General features: G+C 46.1%; 1 protein-coding gene across 2 annotated transcripts in view; it reads right to left on the bottom strand.

Annotated features, from left to right (window-relative positions):
- ERCC3 (ERCC excision repair 3, TFIIH core complex helicase subunit) overlaps positions 1–24,873 on the bottom strand; it is a gene marked incomplete at both ends in the record, with an annotated part of 32,329 nt that extends 7,456 nt beyond the window's left edge. The window contains 11 exons of one of the 2 annotated variants that reach the window (XM_080689638.1): positions 452–552; positions 6,510–6,712; positions 8,207–8,391; positions 16,123–16,437; positions 18,151–18,355; positions 19,083–19,247; positions 19,425–19,560; positions 21,223–21,272; positions 23,132–23,368; positions 24,462–24,663; positions 24,824–24,873. In XM_080689638.1, coding sequence (XP_080545764.1) covers positions 452–552; positions 6,510–6,712; positions 8,207–8,391; positions 16,123–16,437; positions 18,151–18,355; positions 19,083–19,247; positions 19,425–19,560; positions 21,223–21,272; positions 23,132–23,368; positions 24,462–24,663; positions 24,824–24,873 — 1,849 coding nt within the window. Of the gene's footprint in view, positions 1–451; positions 553–6,509; positions 6,713–8,206; positions 8,392–16,122; positions 16,438–18,150; positions 18,356–19,082; positions 19,248–19,424; positions 19,561–21,222; positions 21,273–23,131; positions 23,369–24,461; positions 24,668–24,823 lie in introns of both variants that reach the window. The other variant, XM_080689639.1, reaches the window with a different exon arrangement.
- Between the last annotated feature and the right edge of the window lie 246 nt (positions 24,874–25,119).

The following is a 25,119-nucleotide window of genomic DNA, read 5'->3' as shown; positions in this document are numbered from 1 at the left end:
AGCTCCAAGCCCTCGGACCACACTTCTAAGGAAGGAGGAGACTGTCCCTAGGTTGTACCTCCGTCGAGGTATGCCAGAGGCCACGGTGGAGGCTGCCATGGCTGTGCCACTGCCTGCTCCATAGAGAACCTCCCCTGAATACCTACTTCTGACAGAGTAGGAAGTGAATGTTAGTTCCTGTCCTGGGAAATACAGCCTACAACCCAAAAGAGGCGGACACCTCAGCCAGGCAAAGAGCCTTTATAAACTATGCAGCCAGCGTACACAAACCTCCGTCTGTTCCCTCCAACACCCACCCACAACACCCTGGCCTGTGCCCTGCACACTGGGCACATGGAGATGAAAGCACACTGGGAAGTTCTTCCACAAACACAAGTTCACTGTCCAGGAACCATGGTGCACCCCTGAGCTCCTGGGGGTCCTGGGGACCTCACCCCCCCAGCTGCCACACAAACCTTGGATATGAATATAGTGTTGATTTTAGGGTTGTGCTTGAAATTCTGGAGAATGTGCATCCTTTCTCCCTGGGACGTAGGCCCATAGATGAAGGGTCTAGAGAAGAACAAAAGCTATGTTAGAAAGCTGGCAGAATCACACCTGTTATTCTGAAAAAAGGTCAAAGGGACAAAGAAGCCTAGGTAAGGTCCTCCCTCAGAGGGAGCTCCCTGGAATGCTGGGACATCAGAAGGCCCAGCAATGGCTGGCTGCAGCCCTGCCTCCAGATCCAGGTCCAGCCCACACCCTTCACAGTTCCTGCCTGGGCTCTTTTCCTTCCCACTGTCTCTCTAGTGAGAGCGCCCAAGGGAGCCACAGAAGGACATGTCCATGTCTAAATGGAAGGCTGGACATGACTGCCCCCAGATGACACATGCATCTTGGAAATGAACAGAAAGGAGAAAAGGGCCTTTAGCCTCCTCCCCGCCGCTCTCCTTAGCAGTGAGTTCGAAAGCTCCTCCTCAGCTTTCAGCCCTGCCAGAGGGCTCGCCTATCCAGTTTCCTCATGGTGATCGTCCATGGCACCTAGCCTCCTGACTGGGGCTGTGCTGGTGCCCAGTTTTCACAGATAGTCAGAGACCCTAATGACAGCTCTGATGATGACAATAACAATTAAGGACAGGTACCAAGATCCAAGCTCTACCTTGCTAAGCACTCAGTTGGGCACTACATTAAAAAAATATCCGCCCATCCCTGCCAATGGCACACAGCTCTTAAGAGGAGCTAGGATCCAAATCGAAGTGTGTCTAACTCTAGAGATGCTCTACACCACCCCATATGGCAGTGATCCCAACCACCTCTCCTGCAATAGACTGCAGTGCCATCCATTCCTTTCTTATAAAGCCTGGGAATGGCAGGAGCTCAGAAACAATCCCCACACACACCGAGCAGGGTGTCCATCAAAAGCGAAGAAGGAAACAGGCCCAGGATCCACAGGGTCATTTCACAAGCAAGAAAACAAGGCCAACAAAAACACTTTGCCTGTAATCCAGTACTTTGGAGGCTGAGACAAGAGGATCACAAGCTCCAGCCCAGCCTAGGAAACTCAGTGAGACCTGTCTCAAATTAAATAGCTCAGTTGCAGAGCACCCCCTAGTACCACCAAACAAAAACAACAACAAAACACTCTGAAGGCTTAAAAGGCCAAAGATTCTTTTAAAAGCTATTATCATTCCATTATGTATGAGAGCGCCAGACAGATGAGCATACCTGTCCCAACAGAGGCTCAGGAGGCTGCAGCCACGAGCAAGCCTCAGGTGTTTCCAATGTAGGTGTGGGAGGCCACCTGAGGACACAGGAAGCCTGGATAGAGCATGCAGGGAGGGATGGAGAGGGAGGGCTGGCTATGATACATGACACAGTAAATCCACGCACCACGTCTCCTTTCCTGTCCTGAATCCACACTAATATGACAGGAAAGAACTAAAAAGACACAAACCCACAAAGAGAAGAGGAGAAAAAGTAACAGCAGCAGCTGAAAGCAATGGGTAACATTTTGGGGCTAAAAAGCAAATGGATAGTGGTGCAGGAGCTGAGCTGCTAAGAGTAGAGAAAGCAGAAGTCTGAGCTGGCAGGAGGGAAGGCCAATGGAAGCCAGGCCCGTTTCTGTGCAGAAGGCAGAGGGTTTAGAAGCTACCTCCAGCTGTGGAAGGCAAGGTAGGCAGGAGGCAGACAGCAGGCTGGGCAGTGTCCGTGTGAGGAGCCGACTCCAGCCCCGCAGCAAGCAGGAAACAGAAGCCTTCCTTTCCAGGACCTGAACAAGGAGAGTCCGCACTGGGAACATCCCCATCTGCAAAGCTAAGCAGAGAGGGCAAGCACAGTCTCAATGCTAACGCTTCTCAACTCCTTGCCCTCCTCCACCACCACAAAGCAGGGCCCAGGAGACTGGGAAATGTCTCCTGGAGAAAAGTTCAGTTCCAGAGAAAAGGTCTAGAGATACTGCCATATGGCCATCTCTCGAGGGAAGAGACAGGCGCCTGCCTGATCATGCTACAGCACAGGTTCTCAAACTTATTTGGTTTACCAACCACCTTCAGAAAAAAGATTACTCAGCGCTCCCCTGGAAATCTACCTTCTAGACGCAGGGACAAATTTGCATTTTTTAAATGTATTTATCTTTTGTTTCAGTATTTCTTGTGGGTGGTACTGCCGACTTTGGGAACCTATGCTATATGAGGAGGCCCACAAGTCAGTAAACCCACTAAGCTATACAGAAAGTGCTGTTAAGATTTTTAGTGGCCAACTCAAACAATACCATTAAACCACAGATTACCAAAGTTCACAAAGACTTTAAAGAGATAAAACAATCAAAGAAAAAAAAAATTAAGAGAGAGTGCAAGGAATGAAAGGAAGCTTCAAAAGCTTTCTTAGCCTCAGAGAAGACATCTTACTCATACAACAAGAAGAGTCATTAAAAAAGAACTCTTAGCCGGGCGTGGTGGCACACACTTGTAATCCCAGCATCCGGGAGGCTGAGATCGGAGGATCGCGCTTCGCGGACAGCCTCAGCTACTTAGTGAGGCCCTCCACAACTCAGTGAGACCTGGTTTCAATATAAAGAATAAAAAAAAAGGCAGGAGGTGTAGCTCGGAGGTTGAATGCCCCTGGGTTCTATCCCCAGACCTGCAAAAAAAAACACAAAAAAACACTCTTGGCTAGCTGGGCGTGTTGGTGCGCACTTGTAATCCCAGCATTTGGGAGGCTGAAATAGGAGAATCACAGATTCGCAGACAGCCTCAGCTGCTACTTACAGAGGCCTTTTGCAACTCAGTGAAACCCTATTTCAAAAATAAAGAATAAAAATCGGGCTGGGGGTATAGCTCACAGGTAGGATGCCCCTGGGTTCCATCCCCAGTACTGAGAAAAAAAGAAAGAAAAGAACTCTTGGGAAATTAACAAAAGTTTTAAGAGAATGACTAGGAAATGAAAGGAGAAAAGTAGGAGAAAAGAAATAAAACTGAAGAGACTGTTCAGAAGATCTAACAGTTGACCAAAAGGGATTCCAAAGAGAAAGAAAACTACCAAAGAAAAAGAGAAGAAATTCTCAGAACTCAAGAACACAAGTTTCCAGACTGAAAGGCCATGAGTGCTCATTACAAGTAAAAAGACTAAACCAGGCACTTCATTTTGAAATTTAAAAGACACAGAGAGAGGACCTACCTAACAGCTTTCTCAGAGAAGAGACGCACCGTCTCAGCGGACTGCACACAGGAATCAGAGGGCATGAGGCTTCTGAACGGCCTCACTGGAAGTTCCAATGTTAATGCAGAGCTTCAGCCAAACTACTAAAGAGCTGATTAAAGACACCTGTGAGTACTTAGTCTTCAAAACCATCCTTCCTACATCTTCTTTGCTCCAATAAGGTAAATGACCAAGATAGATGAGACTTGAGATTAAGAAATAGGGGCTCCAATACAAGAAAGGAGGGAGACAGGAGAAAGGTGGCACCCACGGGACACCCGGGTGGCACTAGTGCTGCTTCTAGTCCTAGACAGGGAGAGGCCAGAGCAGAGCAGAGTGGAGCACTGGGCGCCGCCAGGAGAGAGGAGACCAGACCTGAAAGACAGCCTGATGCTCCTGGGAGGGAGCTATGGTTACATGAAGAGTTTGGGAAAAGAGTAGAGTATACAGAAAACTGGAAAAAAGCAACAGTCTTAACTAAAGAAAAAACAAACATTTGCACAAAAGAAAATACAATCACAACATGTCTCCACTTAGATAGTACTTATATCGTCAAAACAATGGATATTCACTGAATATTCATTAAAAAAAATTTTTTTTTTTCGTGTGTGTGTCTGTGTGTGTGTAGTACTGGGGATGGAACCCAAGGGCATTCTACCTCTGAGCTAAACTCCCAGACTGATTTAATTTCTTATTTGGAAACAGGGTCACATCTCACTAAGCTGCAGAGGGCCTTGCTAAGTTGTAAAGGCTGGCTTTGAACCTGCAATCCTCCAGTCTCAGCTTCCCAAATGTTGGGATTACAAGCTACTTAGAGAGGCTCTCAGCAACTTAGTGAGACCCTGTTTCCAAATAAAATATAAAATAGGTCTGGGAGTATAGCCCGGAGGTAGAAAGCCTCTGAGTTCCACCCCAGTACCAATAAATAAATAAATAAATAAATAAATAAATAAATAAATAAATAAATAAATGTTAACTTTAATGAAAAGGAAAACCTTTTCTAAAAATAAATAAATAATTAAATGTTAACTTTAATAAAAAGGAAAACCTTTTCTAAATTTAAAAACAAATTTGCTGGGTTTGGTGGCATGCACCTGTAATCCTAGTATTTGGGAGGCTGGAACAGGAGAGTAGCAGGTTCAAATCCAGCCTCACAACTTGGAGAGACTCTCAGCAACTTAGCAAGACCCTTTTCCCAAATAAAAATAAAATAGGGATAAGTGTGTAGCCAGAGGAAGAAGGCCGCTGGACTCCATCCTCAGTAGACTCCCCTCACAAAAAAGGTAAAATTTTAGAAACTTGAGAAATTTGATCTTTCTATGCCTTTTTTCCTAATTATAAAATGAGAATAACTCAAATGGCTGAGGTCAGAGCAACCAGTCTATATTTATTCTTCCCCACCCACCCCCACTCTTATGGTCTGCACCTGAAATGTCCCCCAAAGCTCATCTAGTAAAACCACAGTCCCTATCTTTTTTTCTTTTTTTGGTGCACAACACCCCAGCACTTTTGTTTTCTATTTGGAAACAGGGTCTAAGTTGCTGAGGGCCCTTCTAAATTGCTGAGGCTGGCTGGGCGTGGTGGCGCACACTTGTAATTCCTGCGCTTGGGAGGCTGAGACAGGAGGATCGCACAGGTTCGAAGCCAGCCTCAGCTACATAGTGAGGCTCTCAGCAACTTAGTGAGACCCTGTTTCCAAATAAAATATAAAGTAGGTCTGGGAATATAGCCCGGAGGTAAAAAGCCTCTGAGTTCCACCCCAGTACCAATAAATAAATAAATAAATAAATAAATAAATAGCTGAGGCTGGCTGTGAACCTGTGATCCTCCCATCTCAGCCTCCCAAGCACTGGGATTACCAGCGTGTGCCACCATGCCCAGCTGCAAGCATGGTCCCTAATGCGAGGTGCAAAGGGGGCTTTCAGGCAATGACTGAACCATGAGGCTCTGACTACATGGGTGGACAAACTATTTGATAAGTTAATCCACTATAGCTGCAGGGACTACTGGGAAGGTGGAACCCAGCTCCACTGGGTTACCAGGAGCCCAATTGGAGGAAGAAGGTCACTGGAGCCTGGCCTGAAAGGCTTATCTTGCCAGAGTTCCCGTCCACCCCCACTTCCTGGCTTTCCTCTGCCAAGAGGTTCTGCCTCACCTCAGGCCACATCAGTGAAGTCAGCTAACCATGGACCAAACCTCTGAAACCCAGAGCTAAAATAGATCTTCTCTCCTTTAAGTTTACTTTCTCGGGTATTTGATCAGAGTGAAAAAACAAACCCCTCAGATATGCATCCCCATGGAGGGCCTTGCCTGCTGCAGTACTCATAGCACCTGGAAGCTCTAGTTACTGTAGAAATGCGCTTCTTTCTCTTGGAGCACATGGTGGGCTAAGCGTGGATGAGGATGCAGGTAAGCGGTTCCTGAGAAGCTCTGCTGAGATGCTAATCCATACCTGGGAGGCTGCTCCAGCCCATCTTGCCTTCTTAGTCCCCAACCACTGTCTGCACTTGACATCTACTCACTTAGCCAGAAACTCCAGACACCAACTTGCACCCACCTTTGCAGCCCAGATCCAAGAAGGTCCCCACCTAGCGTAGCACAACTCTGGTCCCTGCTCTCTGGGCTCAGCGTGATAGATCTCCCTTTTTCCTCTGTGCTATAAACTCTCACTTCAACCACTGGCTCACTGCCTTTCCTGGTTACTTGGCCCGGGGGAGAGACCCAGACCTGTAGATCTCAAGAAGCTCCTAAGAGCTTCAAGACACAGGTACCTTCTGCATTCTCAGTCAGGAAGATAAATGGCCTGGAGGCAACTCCAAGCTTTCAATTCTTACTTGTTCAGCCGAATGGCATATTCCTTCAAGGCAAACACGTTGTCAGCAAAAACAATAATCTTGTCATTCCTCCTTTCATGAAATTTGATGAGAAACTGGCAAGCTCTGAACTTGTTGGGGTTCATGGTGTACAGCAAGATGCGTTTCTTGGTTTTGATTGCCACATACTCCCGGTAAAACTCAGGTGACATTGGACACCAAACCTAGGGTGCAGTAAGAACCAGGGGTCATTTTCCAAGTTTAGACATCACACAATTGGAAACTCTTGAAGCAGTTTCATTTAGCAGAATGAGTTTGTTTTTTTCCCCTTGTGAAACTGGGGATTGAACCCAGGAGCATTCTACCTGCAAGCTACAACCCAGCCCTGTTTTTTATTCTTTATTTTGAAACAGGGTCTCACTAAGTTATGGGAGGCCTCGCTAAGTAGCTGAGGCTGGCCGTGAATTTATAATCCCCCAGTCTCAGCCTCTCAAGTATTGGGATTACAAGCTCATGCCACCATGCCCAGCTAGAATGAGCTTTAAAAATCTTCAAAACAAGCCGCGCATGGTGTCGCACACTTATAATCCCCATGCTTGGGAGGCTGAGACAGGAAGATCACACAGGTTCAAAGCCAGCCTCGGCTACTGAGTGAGGCTCTCGGCAACTTAGTGAGACCCTGTTTCCAAATAAAATATAAAATAGGTCTGGGAGTATAGCCCAGAGGTAGAAAGCCCCTGGGTTCCACCCCCCGTACCACAAAAAATAATAATAATAATTAAAATAAATTAAAAAAAATAAAAATCTCCAAAACAAAACCAATGGTATATGAGTTATATCTCAAAAAAGTCGCCTTTTCTTATCTGTGGCCTAAAAATATAAACGGAAAATTTCAGAAACAAACAAACCATTTTTAATTGACGCACTGTTCTGAGTAGCATAATGAAATCCCCTGTGGACATGAGTCATCCCTTTGTTCAGCATATCCACACTGTAAATTATTAGTAGCACGCTCAGTTATCTGATTGACTACCAAAGTATCTCAGGACTTGTGTTCAAGTCACCCTTATTTCACATAATAACAGCCCAAGACATGAGAGTACTGATGCTGACATTAGGCCAGAATATGCACAGGTTCCTCACACACACCTTTATCCAAGAAAGCTCTTTCAGGACGGAGGCCACCCTACTCCAGCCACTGAATGACAGTCATTTTAAAGTGCCAGATAAGATTTTTTGTTATTCGTACTTCTAAGAAGACTTACCTTTGAACATGGATTTTTAACATCTACCTGTGCAGGTATTCACTCAAAATGGTATTGGGGAAATGTGTTTTTGGAATTAAAATGATCAGGGCCGCAGGCTCCCTTCTTGGGGCTTGAGCTGGAGTAGCCTTGATGGCTGCCTACTCAGGACCCTCCAGGTCTTCGTCTGCGGGAGGCAGGCAGAACCGCCCAGGGACTTACTCACAGCAGACTGGTGGAACAAGAGCCCAGTGGCCTGTGCGTGCACCACAACTGCCAATTACCAACCAGGTGGCCCATGACAAGATACCTTGCTGCACTCATCTTGAAGTGGGCTGACACGGCCAGCCAGCAGGGTCCCTGAGTCTACTGCATGGGGCGGCAGCAGTGAGCCGGGGCCTGCCCTGCCAAACTGCCCATGAGGAATGGACCTGTCACGTAATCCCTCTCCTCAGGTGCCTGCCCGTGGCCTACCTCAGCACATTGCACTTTGGCAATATAGCCATTGTTTTGAAGTTCCATCCAGTTGGCTTCGTAGAGCTTGGGCCCAATCAGAAAATTTAAGTCGACAATTTTGTCATCTTCCCGGACAAGGGTTGCGGTCAAGCCCAGTTTGCAGTGAGCCTGCACAATGGTGAGCACTCGGCGAAACATCTTGGCTGAGGAGCAATGGAGAAATCACACGGTCACTTTCTGTCACTTTCTTTTCTTTCTTTTTTTGGTACTGGAGATTAAATCTCAGGGCATTCTACCTATGAGCTACACCCCGGCCCTATTTTTATTTTGAAACAGGGTCTTGCTAAGTTGAAGAAGGCCTCACTAAGTAGCTGAGGCTGGCTGTGAATCTGCAATCCTCCTGTCTCAGCCTCCCAAACACTGGGATTACAAGTATGCGCCACCACGCCTGACTCCACCAGTATCTCCTAAACCAGTAAGTACCACACAGAGCCTTACAACATAGTACTGGCCGATGCCACCACAGGGCCAGCCTCCAGGATCCAGGACCACAGGGCCTAGCTCTAGACAAGAATTATTAAGAAAGAGCACAAAGGGAACATAGCCTTAGGGAAGCTCCAAGTTAGCTAACTGTAGCATCTGCCCCATGAGAGAAGTGACCAGGAGTGCAGGTGGCAAGGTGAAACAACCTAACACACTCAACATCATTAATCATATAAAACACTCCCCTACACACAACATGCTCTAGCCATATAAAACACTCCCCTACATACATGCTCTAACCGTATAAAACATTCCCCTACAAACAACATGCCCTCATCATATAAAACATTCCCCTACATATAACATATTCCAACTGTATAAAACATTCCCCCTACATATAACATGCTCTAACTATATAAAAACATTTCCCCATTCCTAGAACTTTAACCAGGTTACAACTGGGATAGCTGAGCCGGGCGTGGTGGTGCACGCTTGTAATCCCAGCATTTGGGAGGCTGAGACCGGAGGATCGCAGTTTGTGGACAGCCTCAGCTACTTAGTGAGACCTCTGCAACTCAGTGAGACCCGGTTTCAAAATAAAGAATAAAAAATAGGGGAGGGGATGTAGCCAGAGGTCGAATGCCCCTGGGTTCCAACCCCAGACCCACAAAAAAAACAAAAACAAAAACAAAAAAAACCTGGGATAACTAGAGATGGAACAAGGGAGAAATGAAAGGCAGCTCAGCTCAGCTTCCCACCATCTTCCCAGAAATTAGGGAGGAACAGAGCCCAAGAAGAGAACCCAGGTTTCACCTGCCCTACACCTTTGCCCAGCCCAGGGACACCCCTTCAGACGCTGCCCACCACAGCCACTGCAGTCAGCCAGGAACTCCCTCTTTCTTCCTTTGTTTTGAATGTTCTCTTTCTGATTTATCAAATAATACAAGCACATAAGTGAGTATATAATATTCATTTTAGAAGACTAAGCCAGGCGCAGCAGTGCATGCCAGTAATCCCAGTACTTGGGAGTCTGAGACAGGAGAATTGCAGGTTTGATGCCAGTCTCAGCAACTTAGCAAGACCCTTACCAACTTAGTGAGACCCTGTTTCAAAAATAAGAAGAAAGCCAGGCATGGTGGCTCATGCTTGTAATCCCCGCACTTGGGAGGCTGAGACAGGAGGATCTCACAGGTTCAAAACCAGCCTCAGCTACTTAGTGAGAGCAACTTAGTGAGACCCATTTCCGAATAAAATACAAAAAAATAGGTCTGGGTATATAGCCCAGAGGTATAAGTCCCTGGGTTCCACCCCCAGTTCCACCAAGAAAAAGAAAGAAAGAAAGAAAGAAAGAAAGAAAGAAAGAAAGAAAGAAAGAAAGAAAGAGAGAGAGAGAGAGAAAGAAAGGAAGGAAGGAAAAATTAGCTAGACACGGTGGTGTATCCCTGTAACCTTAGTACTTTTGAGGCTGAGAAAGGAGGATTGCAGGTTCATGACCAGCCTCGGTGACTTAGTGAGACCCTGTTTCAAAACAAAAATTTTAAGAAAGGGCCAGGTTGTAGCTCAGAGGTAGCATGCCCCTGGGTTCAATTCCCAGTACCAAAATATAAATAAAATGAAGTATATTAAAAAAAAAAAAAAGAAAAGAAAAGAAAAGAAAGCCGGACATGATGGCACATGCTTATAATCCCAGTACTTGGGAAGCTGGCAGGCGGATCACAGGCTCATGGCCAGCCTCAGGTACTTAGTGAGTCCCTCTGCAACTTAGTGAGAACCTGTTTCAAAATAAAGAATAAAAAATAAGGCTGGAGGTGTAGCTCAGAGGTAGAATACCTCTGGGTTACATCCGCAGGCACACACACACACACACACACACACACACACACACACACACGAACATAGGGCTGTGGGTGAAGCTCAGAGGTAGAATGCCCATGGGTTTAACGCCCAGTCTCACAAAGGGAGGTGCTCAATTTATAGGTTTCCAGAGGCCCATCTTTTAAAATTTCTAATATTCAAGAAGTGGTGGTACATACCTGTAATCCCTGTACTTGGGAGGCTTAGACAGGAGGATCACAGTTTTAAAACCAGCCTCAACTAAAATTAGCAAGGCCCTTAAGAAGTTAGTGAGGCACTGTTACAAAATAAAAATAGGGCTATGCTGGGCATGGTGGCGCACGCTTGTAATCCCCGCGCTTGGGAGGTGGAGACAGAAGGATCGCGCTGGTTCGAAGCCAGCCCCGCTGGCTTAAGAGACCCTGTTTCCAAAACTAAAAAAGTATAAAATAGGTCTGGGAGTGTAGCCTGGAGGTAGAAGGGCTTCCAGGAACCCCAGTACCCCCACACACACACAAATAAAAATAAAAAATAATAATAATATAAAAATAAAAATAAAAATAAAAATAGGGCTAGAAGTGTAACCCAGAGGGAGAACACTGCTGGTTCAATCCCCCTAAATTCTAACACTCTAGTTGGGGGTGGTGGCATACATCTATAATCCCAGTACTTGGGAGCCTAAGACAGGAGGATGACAGGTTCACAGCAGCCTCAGCAACTTAACAAGCCCCTCAGCAACTTAGACCATTTCAAAAATAAAATAGGCCGGGCGTGATGGTGCACATTTGTAATTCTAACACTTGGGAGGCTGAGACAGGATTGTGCAGGTTTGAAGCCAGCCTCAGCTACTTTGTGAGGCTCTCAGTAACTTAGTGAGACCCTGTTTCCAAATAAATATAAAATAGGTCTGGAGTGTAGCCCAGAAGTAGAAAGCCCCTGGGTTCCAGTACCAATAAATAAATAAATAAATAAATAAATAAATAAATAAATAAATAGGCTGGCGGTTTAGCTCAGAGGTAGAATGCCCCTGAGATCAATACCCAGTAACACACACACACACACACACACTCTCCTAATACTTGAGGGAGGTTTAAAATACTTGAGTCAAGCTGGGTATAGATGGCACATGTCTGTAATCCCAGTACTTGGGAGGCTAAGACAGGAGGATCGCAGGTTCGTGGCCAGCCTCAGCAACCTTGTGAGGCCCTCCGCAACTTAGTGAGACCCTCCTTCCAAATTAAAAAAGAAAAAACAAAATAGGGATGAAGGTGTAGGTAGGTAGGAACCTAGGTGTAGGTAGGTTTCCTCTAGGTTCAATACCAAGTACCACACACACAAAAAGAAATGCTTGAGTCATATAATTAAATTTCTAACTAATGATACATCAGAAATAGACTCAACAACTGGAGAAAGAGGAGCCAGAATGCATGAAAACATAAGAACACTGGCATAACATAACACAGAGTGGCCTAACTCCAAGTAAAGGTCTAGTTTTTAGTTTCATACACTTAAGCTCAACATGGTTTGCACACATACCATATGCAAACATGACAAAAATCCACACAAAAGACACAAGTTAAAAGACTTCAAGTTCCACGTACCACTAAGGAAAGACCGTTGACTCCAAAAAACACTAGCAAAAGACCCCAAAGCAGCCTTCCCACATAAGAAAGAGCCAAGGAGGTGATGACGCCAGCTTTCTGTGGAGCCCAGGAGGCAGCACAATGTGCCAAGGACCCTGCTGGGACACTCTGTGGCACCTGCCCTTAAACCAGTTCCATCCTCTATCCCAGGCTCCCTCGGCCACCACAGCCGTCCCAGGTGAGCGACACAAACCGCCATGGATAGCATGCTACACGTCAACACAGGCTGCACCATGGAACCAAGATCATGCAGCATCCAGGGTCTCTCCCCAATCCTCTGCCAACCCAGCACTCTCCCTCCAGGGAGCCACTATGCTGACCTCCAACTTCAGAGAGGAATCTGCCACCAACACCTTTTTTAAAAAACTGCTCATTATAATTTGCTGGGGTCCAGCCCTAGCAGGAGTCGGGGTTCATGTGGTTGGTGAGAGAAGAGTCGAGGTCATGAGAGAAGACCCTGACACCCGAGATCAGATGCAAGCTTCTCTAACTTTATTCAGGACTTGTTATGGTCCTGGCAGGATATACAAAACCACAATCATGCAAGCAGAAAACTTCAAGGACAGAAAAAATCTTTAACAACCTTCAGGGCAGGGCACCAGACATTTAATGAATCATAGAAAGTATGTTTTGCCTCATATCATAAATGAATCACAGAAAGTATGTTTTGCCTATCATAAAGTCAGCCTGAACTTAATCTTATATGCTGGCCCAGACTTTGTCCTTGGGAAAAAGATCCTTGATGACTGAGTCTCACACATGCCACTGCCCATTTGTTTTAGTTATAATGCTAATTATAAAATTCTAATTATACATTTTAATCCAAATAATTTCAAAATAAATTTTTTGAACGGGGAGAGGCTAGTCTTTCTCACGGGGGACTCAAGCCTTTGCAAGTCCCTTGGCCGAGCCTTTGCTCGAGGCTTGCACGAGATGCTATAGCAATAATTACAGTGGGATTTGCTGTAACATTCACACACGCACATCTACCTTCTTGTACTCCATGTAAATGGAACCACGGTGAGCACTTTTTGTGTATGGCTTATGTCACTCAATGTTATCCCTCAGTTACCATTTAACTTTTATTTATATGATTATTTAACTGTCCTTCCTACTTTGTCTCCAGTGCCAAGTACGGTGCCTGGACTTAGTAGGTGCTGATGTCCTATAACCAGGTCCCAGCTCTGGGGCAGCAGCACAGTATGTTATGCAGTAATGAAGATGCAGCTTGTGCTTTCCATATGTGTGTCTTGCTTGTTGGGGTCACTGACCAGCAGAATAATAAAACCAGAATATTTAGTTCAGCCTGTACTATGGTTTCTGTGTGTCTCTAAAGCATCCCTGTGCTGCAGACTTGGTCCCAGAATGGTGCTGTTAAGAGGTGGTGGGACCTTTAAGAAGTGGGGCCTCAGCTGGGCGTGGTGGCACACACTAGTAATCCCAACATCCATCCAGGAGGTGGAGACCAGAAGATCACATTTCAGGGAAAGCCTCAGCTACTTAGTGAGGCCTCTCACAGCTCAGTGAGACCCTGTTTCAAAAAATAAAAAGACTAAAAAATAGGACTGGGCTGTAGCTAGGAGGTACAATGCCCCTGGGTTCCATCACTGGTACCACAAAAGAAAAAGAAAGAAGTAAGTGGGGCCTCGTGCAAAGTGTGTAGGTCACAAGGACACTTCCCTCAGAAGGGATTAATGTAGTTCTGGTAGAACTCTGATTAGTTCCTGAAAGAGCAGATTGTTATCAGAAGAGCAGGGCTGGCCCCTGAATTCCTCTGGCCTCCTGTCTGAACATGTTGAGTATTTTCCCACCAAAGGGCCTAGAGCTGTTGCTTCCACATGAATGATACCCAGTCTCTACTGAGCTTGCTGTGAACATCTCTAAGTACCTTCAGACATCCACATATGCTGGAGAAACTCTAATTAATAGAAAGAACCAGATGCTGGGGCCATTTTAACAAGCTTTACGAATGTTCTCTGTAAAAATACCTCATTTCATTTTATTCAGAGTACTCTCAACTTTAGACTTAATTTTGCAGGGCTCCCTCTTAATCTGTTTTGTCAAGAAAAGTTTGCCTAGAAGGGCATGACGATGCACACTAGGAGTCCCAGTTACTTGGGATGCTGACACAGAAAGATCACTTGAGCCCAGGAGTTCAAAACCAGCCTGGACAAAAGAGTGAAGCCCCATCTCAACAAAATAGCGAAGTGTGGTGGCACACACCTCTAATTCCAGTACTTGGAGACTGAAATAAGAGAATCACAGGTTCGCCAGGCGTGGTGGCACATGCTTGTAATCCCAGCGCTTGGGAGGCTGAGACAGGAAGATCGCACAGGTTCAAAGCCAGCCTCAGCTACTAATAAATGTCATGACACAGATGAATCAGTACACAAGGTAAAAGAAGCCAGAGAGAAAGAAATAGGTCTGTCAGCCAGGCACAGTGATGCCAACTATAAAACCAGCACAGAGGGTCACAGGTTGGTCATCCTTAGCAACTTAGCAAGATTCTGTTTCCAAAAATATAAAACAGGCACACCTGTGATCCCAGAACTTGGGAGGCTGAGACTGGCGGATCGCAGGTTCAAGGACAGCCTCAGCAAGTAGTGAGACTCTCATCAACCTAGTGAGACCCTGTTTCCAAATAAGAAATAAAATCAGGCTGGGGGTATAGCCTGGAGGTAAAAGACCCCTGGGTTCCACCCCCAGTACCACAAAAATAAATAAATATATAATTGATAGGTTGGGTCCCTCCCCCATGATCCCTTGGCAGGAACAAGAGGTAAAACCCTGGAAGCCAGAAGTGGAAATATTGTAAGACTTCAAGGTGCCTTGAGACTCCAAACATCACAAGATAGACTCCAGAGGTCGCAAGAGAATCAGCATGCCTATAAAACATCAATGCTTCCACTCCGCCATGTGACTCAGCCGGCCAATTGGGACTATATACAACTCTCTGGACATGTGGCCCGTCGGTCCCTACCCCATGCCGGGCTGACTCCCCAGAAGGTGCCAGGTCGGGTCCAAATAAAGCAGCGGTCTCTGATAACCCGGTTGGTGTTTTTACCTCCCTCCTAAACTCTCTAACTCTATTTTCATTCATTCAATAATAAAATAAAATAGGGGGTTAGCTCTGAGGTAGAATGCCCCTAGGTTCAATCCCTTGTACCAGAAGAAAAAACAAAATCACTATGATCCTATTTATATGAAAATTCCAGAAAACACAAGTCTATACAGGCAAAAGGCAGCTGAGGGGTGGCTGACCACAAGTGGTTATGAAAAAAATGTTCTAAAACTGGTTCATGGCAAGGGTTGCACAGCTCCAAAAATTTACTAACTCCATGGACTGTCTACTTACAATGGGTGATTTTATAGCACATAAATTGTGACAATAAGCTATTTTAAAAAAATGTTTTGCCAGACGTGGTGGCGCACACTTGTAATCCCAGCACTTGGGAGGCTGAGACGGGAGGATCACGCTGGTTCGAGGCCAGCCTTGCTGGCTTAAGAGACCCTGTTTCCAAATAAAAATATAAAATAGGTCTGGGAGTGTAGCCCGGAGGCAGAAGGGTTTCCAGGAACCCCATTACCACAAAAAAAAACAATTTTTTTCCTGTAATATTTGGAGAAGTAAGGCTCAATTATATATTGACTAAGGAAGGACCAACAGTTCCGTCTTAAAATAAAACACAATACTATTTCAAAAGCTATGTGGAGTTCCTGACCCAGTTTCATACACCACAAAAATGGGTCAAGGGTAAGCTGAAAGATGGAGGAAGGATGAAAACCTTATTTTCTAAATGACTATTCTGGGCCAGTGATTAAGGAAGCAATAAACACATATACCCCCCTGCATGCCCCCAGTACCACCACTCCACCCCACCCAGGCTTAAGAATCACTTAAAAGCTTTACTCAATCTTTCTATGTAGCAGTCCCTACTCTAAAATCTACAAATGAAAATCATGTTTCATGCTCACCTGGAATGGTATGCACCTCGTCCAGGATCATGAGGCCCCACTCCTGCGTTTTGAGCCACTCCATCACTCGCTCCGCCTCCCAGGACCTCTTGGTGGTGTGGCCCAGCATGGAGTAAGTGCTGATAGCAACAGAGCAGCCTATGGGCTTATCCTTGGCGTCAGAGGTGAAGCGGCAGATCTGGCTGTCATCAATGGTGGACCACATCTTGAACTGGGCTTTCCACTGCTCCACAGACACAGCCGAATTGCCCAGCACCAGACAGCGTTTTCTGACAGTGCATGCAGCAGTCACACCAACCAAGGATTTCCCAGCACCTATGAGAAACCAAGGGGTGATCCTACGTAAGGCCAAGCTGAAACCAGGGGCAAGGACAGACAGAGTGATTCATCAGCTGGGAATCTAGGCAGACTGCTTTAATAGTCCTCACAGATGACACGTGTGGCACTATTGTTGCAGCCTGCTTTCTTCTTTATAAAGACAGGTCCACCTCATACATATGTGGAAATACCTCTTTACATGCATTTGGTTTATTGCAATACTGAGGATAGAACCCAGGGGCATTCTACCTGTGAGCTATACCCCCAGCCCTATTTTTTATTCTTTATTTTGAAACAGGGTCTCACTAAGTTGCTGAGGGCCTCACTAAGTAGTTGAGGCTGGCTGCAAACCTGCAATCCTCCTGTCTCAGCCTCCCAAGTACTGAGATTATAACCGTATACCACCACACCCAGCTTAAATGTTGAAATTTTAAAACAATCAGTGAGAAGTTACCACCACTTTATTCTTTATTTTGAAACCAGGTCTCACTGAGTTGCAGAGGGCCTCACTAAGTAGCTGCGGCTGTCTGCGAACTGGGATCCTCCGGGTCTCAGCCTCCCGAATGTTGGGATTACAAGCGTGTGCCACCACGCCCGGCTTACCACCACTTTAAAGATAGGAAAACCAGGGCAAAGAGGATCTTGTCTGTGGCCTTAAGACACTACTGCCAGGTGCAACATGCCTAGTACACATCCCAGAGGGAGGGTCTCAGCAAATAACAGCTATGAATTACATCACAGCAAAGAAACTCGGGAAGACATTGAGAATGAATGCTGCTCCCAAAGACAGAGAAGGTAAAATTCCAGGAGCTTTCGAGTTCACAATGATCCACCATCTGAAGAACAAGCCAAAATTCAAGCTATTCCTTTCAACACTAGTTCTTCCTTTACCACCAAATAACCCATCAAGTTTTCTTTTTTCTTTTTTAAAGCAGAAGCCTGCTGGGCATGGTGGCATGCACCTGTAATCCCAGTATTTGAGAGGGTGAGACAGGAGGAATGTAGGTTTGAGGACAGCCTCAGCAGCTAATGAGACTCTCAGCAACCAAGCAAGACCCTGTTTCAAAATAAAAATAAAATAGGACCGGGGGTGTAGCTCAGAGGTAGAATGCTCCTGATGGGTTCAATCCCCAGTACCACACAAAAATTTATAAAGTAAGTAAATAAAGCAGAAGCCTGTTCTCTAGAGTGAGAAAGTGTATGTATGTGTGGTGGTGGTGGTGGCAGGGGTAATCTGTTGTGACCTCTGGAACAAGTGAAATCAGACAGGTGCCAAGGGGCTATTGCTGCCTTTCTCAGCCCGGCACATCATCATAACTATCCAGGAACAAGCAAATTCATCTCACAAGACCCTAAACCCTCTATATAACAGCACTCCCCCCAGAAACACTGTCTTCCTCTGCACCCTGCTTTCCTTTTTTTCACCACCTGTATTTTATCACTCAAAATTTAACAGGCCACTTACTGACCTATTTACTGTCAGTCTCTATCCTAGTGGAATGAGCTCCATTATAGCCCCGGGGCAGAGCCACAGGCCACACACAGCAAACACGCCACCAATATCTGTTCAGTTGTGAATCAGAGAGGTAGCCAACCTGTGTAGTTCCCTGGCTAGGTGTAATGCAGGGACTGAGTGAAGGAAGAGCTGGAGGCATCTGGCAGATCCAAACAAAGGAACCTGGGTGCCTTTCTCATCCAGGCTCCACTTACCACAAGGAAGAACAATGACCCCTGAACGTGCACGCCCATTCCCAAACATCTTTCGCAGGCTCTTCTCCTGATAAGGCCTAAGGACCGCTGTCGGCTTCAGGTCAATGTTGATATCGGGGTTGACAGAATCATTCCGGAAATCATATTCTGCTAACAGAGGGTACTCCAGGTGAATGCACCGTTTTTGGAGTTCCTCAATCATTTCCTAGAGGTCAAGAGAAAGGAGGGTTTTATAATCTTAACTCCAAAGTGTGCTGAAAAACAATGTATATTCTAAGGGGGTCCAATGGTCAAAAAAATGGCATTATATCTAGACAAAGACAACTTCAGATCTTGCTTGCTAACAACTACGTTAAAGCATAGAAAGGCAACCCAAACTAGAAAAACTATCAAAAATAAAATCCAATCAGGAACAGAAATGGGCCCTAGACACTGCTTCCCACATCTTCTCAGGAACACATGAGGATCGGCCTCCTGGCCTGAGGAAGAAAATACTCAATTACAACTCCATCAGCAAGAGTTAATGCACTGGCCCAGACACCAAAAAGGAGACTGTGAATGAGGCATGGACAGGACCCTTCTTCCCACACAGACTAGGAGATGACATGGGGATAAGGCAGCTTCATCTTTTTATTTTTTAATTATTTTTATCTTATTTTACTTATTTTTGCAGTACTGAGGATTGAACCCAGAGGCATTTCACCTCCGAGCTACACCCCCACCTCAATTTTATTTTTGTTCTGAAACAGGGTCTCACTAGGTCGCTGAGAGCATTGCTACTTGCTGAGACTATCATCAAGCCTACAATACTCCCATCTCATCCTCCCAAAAACTGGAATTGCAGGCGTGAGCCACAATGCCCCATTTGGACCAGCTTTCAAAACCCATTTTAGTAGAGAAGCCAGGAGGCTAAATAGGCTAAATTCACTAACCTGCTTGACCTCAAAGGATACCGTCTGTGTCTCCTCCTCTTCCTCCTCGTCCTTGTCCATTTGCTCATAAAAGTCAAACAGGTCTGTAGGGATGTCAGATTTACCCTGGGGATCTGTCGTCCGGGAAGTGGAAGGCCCACCACTGCCTTCTGCAGTCTTAGAAATCTGTACAAGAAACGAAGGATTCTGGGCTTCCACCTGACATTTTAACCTGCTGTTATTAAGCAAGAACAGAAGTTGCAAGGGGAAAGAAAACAAGAGGGCTGATAGCTTGCCAATGCTGGCATTAGAAATCCTAAATGCCCCCCCACACCCCGCGCCGTGACCCAAGAGTCCACGCACTGCAGATTTGCTGGTGAAAGTCTCTGTGATGAGCTCTGTGGCCTCCCCCTCAGCATTCCTCAGGCGGCACTCCCGGATCACTGGGTCTTGGAGAAGATGCTGGATGACATCAGGGTGGGAGCTTTCAACAAAGTACCTACAAGCAGGATAGGAAGGAGATGCCTACTTACTAGCACCCCATTTCCAGAACTTTCCACTAGTTACTCAATTTGATGCTCTGAAAATAGTAGCCTTATAATGTCTCCATATTATTTTGTTTCCCCACAATGCTTTGCTAAGTCAGAGCTATGAGCTGCTGGCCATCATTTTTTTTTTTTTTTTTTTTTTTTGGGTACCGGTGATTGAACCCAGGGGCATTCTACCTTCAAGCTATAGCCCCAGCCCTATTTTACTTTTACTCTGAAACAGGGTCTCATTAGGCTGATGAAGAATCTCACTACTTGCTGAGACTGTCCTCAAACCTATGATCCTCCAGTCTCAGCCTCCCAAGTGCTGGGATTACAGATGTGAGTCACCATGCCCCACATGTTAACATTTGGGGGCTGTGAGCAAATCCTTTTTTTTTGTTGTTGTTCTTTTTTTGGGGGGCTTCTTTTTGTGCATGTGTATGTGGTACCGGGGGTGGAACCCAGGGGCTTTTCTACCTCTGGGCTATACTCCCAGACCTATTTTGATGGAGGACACAAACGAAACCTGAGGAACGAAAGGTTCCAAAAGAGTTAAGGCAGTTTGGCGAAAGGCCAAGCTTTCCGAGACTCTAGGTGACTCCTGGTCTTTCCAGAATTTCACGCCCCCAGCCCACCGGTGAGAGCAGAAACTGGCCACAATCACACTTTTAATAATCTTTAACCAGGTCTCTTTGTTCCCCCTTGGTCTTATAATTTCCCTTTAATAATTGTATTTTGTAAGCACATGACGTATGTTCTATATCAATCATTCTGTATTGTACTTTGATGTTTTCTTTCTAATGAAGTTACGATTTTAGCATAGCTGAAAAAGGGTATAAAAACTTAGTCCTAGAGAAAAAAGTTGTCAGTTGTCCAAGAGACAATTGTCCATGCCTTCATCTCAGGTTTCTCCCTCCAAAGTCCCAGAGAGGAATCTCCACAAGTGCCTTCGAGAAACCCTGAATTGGCAGGAGCTGGTCTTTGACACTATTTTATACTTTATTTGGAAACAGGGTCTCACTAAGTTGCTGAGAGCCTCACTAAGTAGCTGAGGCTGGCTTTGAACCTGTGCAATCCTCCTGTCTCAGCCTCCCAAGTGCTGGGATTACAAGCGTGCGCCACCACGCCCAACTCCAAATCCTTAAAGTTAAACCACCCTAGGGTCTGAGCACTAGCTCCTCTGCTATTAGGAGTGCTGCGCCTGCAAACTCTCTCTTCCTCTCTCTCTCTCCCTCCACCCCCCTCTCCTTTTTTTTTTTTTTTTTTTTTTTTTTTTTTTTTTTTGGTGCTGGGGATGGAACTCAGGGGCATTCTACCTCCAAGCTTCTTTATTTTGAAAAAGGGTCTTACTGAGTTGCAAAGTGCCTAAATAGCTGAAGCTGTCTGCGAACCGAGATCCTCCTGTCTCAGCCTCCCAAATGCTGGGATTACAAGCATGCGCCACCACGCCCAGCTGGGCCACATCTCTTGTTCCTTACTTCTATGTTTCTGGGGAGCAAGGTGTTGGCACAGAGCAGATGGTCCACAAGCCTATAATCGGCTACAATCGGCTCCTGCCTACAGGTCTTTCTCCCACCTGGTATGCAGAGGCTGAAAGTGCCTCAGGTCAGGCTTGTAACAGAATCTCTCACCTGTTATGCTTGAGGACCAGCTTGACTTTCCCATAGCTCACAGTACACAACTGCAAGGAGACACAATACCAAACAGGCAAAATTAACAATGAGCAGCTCACCAGAATCACTCACCACTGGTCAGTATTACCAACTAAGACTACCTATCAAGTGAAGAGTTGAGTGTACTTCAGGAAAACCCAACATGCAATCCAGCCAGATCTGTGTAAATGGAGCCTTTTTTTTCTAGTGGCCTCTGCTTTAAGAGCAAAACTTTTCTGCCTGGCTGATTCTCATCCACATTTCCTAACTTATATAACACAGCTTAAAATCTCTCCTGCTTCCTATTTCTCTTTCTTCTCCATCAGCAGAGCCCCCATCCTAATCCAGAGGTGTATCTTGCCACACCAATATTACTACAGCTCTCAACAAAGAGTGGGCGGAGCATGTGCTCAGTAATGACTTGCTACATAAGTACAATGTACAGCTCAATGTACAGCTCAATGTACAATGTACAGTTCCTCTTCCCAACTACAGTGTAAGCTCCTTGATGGTAGGGAATCCAGCTTAAATCCTCCCAGGTTCCCAACAATCTTCAAGAGAGAATCCAGCAGAGATTACAGGAAGGTCATGAAAATTTGCCACTCAGACCTTAGGCTACTACCTCCCACTCTGTCCCAACACAGGACTGCCTCAAAACCTGTATCCTGCAGGCAGCTCTCAGCCAAGTTTGGGCCCTGTCCTGGTGCTAATATACACTAATCAAGAAGTGGTACCCTCTCTCTAGGCATCCTTCCATTCCACAAGAAAAAAGAACTCTCTCCACGGCTCCTGCCAATTTCTCTGAGGTTTGTTGTCTATGGTCTCTTCCTGCCACTTTAGATTTGGGGTCTGACTAGAACTATAAGATCAGCCAAAGCCAACAAAAGTACAGTAATAGGCTGGGCATGGTGGCGCACACTTGTAATCCCTGCGCTTGGGAGGCTGAGACAGGAGGATCGCACAGGTTCAAAGCCAGCGTCAGCTACTTAGTGAGACTCTCAGCAACTTAGTGAGACCCTGTTTCCAAATAAAATATAAAAAAGGTCTGGGAGTATAGCCCGGAGGTAGAAAGCCTCTGGGTTCCACCCCCAGTAACACCAAAAAAAAAAAAAAAAAAAAAAAGTACAGTAATGAGTACTGTTCCTTCTCCTCTGAGTAGTACTCATGTTCAACTGCTTTTCACTTGGAACCCTCTCCACTTCAACATTTGAAGTTCCTTTTTACTTTCCCTACCGCAACTCACTATGGGTCTCACACAGGCATTTGGCCTTAGGTGGAATTTGCCACCTATATCAGTCAGCGGAGGCTGCCCTAACAAAATGCCATAGACTGTGTGGCTTAAACAACAGCAAGTTTCTCCACATTCTAAAGATAAAAGTAGCAGCTAATTCTGTTTCTGGTGAGGGCTCCTCTCCAGCCTTGTATCTGGCCAGCTTCTCACCATATTCTTATGACAGGAAGAGACAAATTTCTCTGGTGTCTCCTTATATGGATACTAATCCTATTGGACCAGGGCCCCACTCTTAGGAAACCATTTAGTCTTACCCAAATGTAGTGATGTTGAGGATTGGTGTGTCAACTTAAGAATGTGAGGTACACAAATCCAGTCCACAATGCCACCCATTTTAGACTGTTTTCCCATATAACCCTGACCAGAATGGGCCTGAATTAGTAACCCTACTGGGTTAGTACTCAGAGCAGTTCATGGGAACTATGGCCTCAGCCAGAAAATAATGCTGGATCCAGAAGGGTAGCAGCTGGGGTGATTAGCTATTCTCCCCATAGGAAATATGAATGTCACATTTTCATGGCTGTCATAGGATGACAATATATACCTCCTCTTCTCACTATTACATTACCAAGGCACAGAGTTGCCAATCCCACTTGCCTTAATAAACTGAATAATTCCATCAGGAACTCCAGTCTTGCTGAGCTTCCTGAGATACTCAGTAATGTCACTGGTTTGCAGCCCAACACTGACAGCTGCATACAAGGAGTAGGCAGTTAGTTTGTATTCGTGCACATGGGTTGGTCGACACACTGGCTCTGCAATAGCCACCAGGAAATCTTGAGCATATTTGTAAACCGGCGAGAATGCTTCCAAGAAGATGTGGCCATCAGGAGCCTGAGAAACACCAAATGGACACAACAGACAAGAAAACTAATGAGGCAGAGACTACTAAACTCTTCCCTATATAATTATCAAGAAAGACTGGGCATGGAGGCGCACACTTGTAACCCCAGTACTTAGGAGGCTGAGACAGGAGGAGCACAGGTTTGAGGACAGCCTCAGCAAGTAGTGAGACTCTTAGCAACCTAGCAAGGCCCCGTTTTGTAATAAAATAAAATTGGGCTGGGGGTGTAGCTTGAAGGTAGAATGCCTCTGGGTTCAATCCCCAGTACCACACACAAAAAAAAATTATCAAGTTGCCCAACACCAGAGACTTCTGCAACCAGTCCTTCAGACAACTGTGGGTCCCATTACTTGAATCAGGTAGAGTAGAAGAAAAGAGAAGACAAGTTTTTCAAAGTTAGTACGTTTCCCACTGCTCTGCATAGGGAAATCTTTCCTGCCTTACTGGCTATTCTCAAGTTACTTTTTGGCTATATTTCAACTGAGTGTAGGAACATTATTTTGAGTGAAATATGGCTACCAAATATATGTTTTCCATTAATTTTTTAAAAAGTGAAAATTAATGGTAACATAATACACATGATTCATTAGGCAGATAAAATTAACATTGAGAAGGACTAGAGAGGGAAACGGGGTAAAAGGAATGGTCAGCAATGGTCAGGCAGTGGTGTGCCTTCCCTGGGTGAGAGCTCTCCTAAGCTGCCTCCTGCCCAGCCTAAGCACTCTGACGGGGATGTGGAGGGAGGCTGGGGATGCACAGGGCTTTCACCTTGCATCAAGTCCTCACCAGGACGATGGACCAGCCCTCTCTAGGTCTTATCTGAATTTCTAGTGATGGATGAAGAAATACTTTTGTTAAAACCTTAAATTATGTTCAACAAATAAAAACTGCATTTTTTATTTTGGAAAAAAATGGAATAAGTGCAGGTTAAAGTCAACCCCTGGGAGAACTGCTGTTTTAAAATGTGTGTAGAAAAGCTCTCTCCCAGCTGGTTCTGAGGGACATTTGGGGGAGTCTGAGGATGCCCAAGATTTAGCTGCCGCTCCAGCCTTTGGGACCCTACCTGGCAGGCAGCATGCTTACCACCCACAGGGGTCTGGAGCTGTGGTCGTCCTTCAGCGGCATCTGCGACCTGTAGTCCTTGGCTCCATACTCATCCACTTTGGTGCCAGCCTCATCCACCTGCTTCCCAGCCGCCGAGGGCACCGCCTCCTGCGAGTCGTTCCCCGGCACGTCGTCTTCGTCTTCCTCCTCATCCTCGTGGTGCCGCTTCTTGGACTTCTTCCTGTCTGCAGATGCCGACACGGCAGTGAGCCCGGCAGGAGCCTAACGTGGTCTCCATACCGCCGGCGGCATCCACGGGGAACCCGCAGGGCCCTCTGGCCGCCGCCCACCCCGGCCCGCAGCCTCGAGCGGCCGGTCGGCTGTGGCGGGCCTGCTCCCACCCCGCGCGCCCGCGCCCCTCACCGCGCTCCGCCCGGTCTCTCTTCCCCATGGCAAAGACTGCGGCACTCAGCTGGGACACCGGAACCGTCCGCTCACCGTGGAGATTCGTCTCCGGAACTTCCGGCCCACGCCGGAAGCCAGCCTCACGCACAGGAAGTCCCGCCCCGAGCCGGGACTAGGGGAGTGCGGGCGGGGGAGTGAGGACGGAGGAGGGAGTGCGCTTTTCTTCTCTTTCTTCTTTCTTTCCTCTTTTTCCTCTTTCCTCTTTTCTTTTTCTTCCTTTCCCTTCTTTCTC

The sequence above is a fragment of the Muscardinus avellanarius genome, assembly GCF_963383645.1.
Source record: "Muscardinus avellanarius genome assembly, chromosome: 2".
In the NCBI taxonomy this organism is placed as follows: Eukaryota; Metazoa; Chordata; class Mammalia; order Rodentia; family Gliridae; genus Muscardinus; species Muscardinus avellanarius.
Note: the sequence above shows the minus strand (reverse complement) of the source record. Positions and strands in the feature narration are given on the sequence as shown.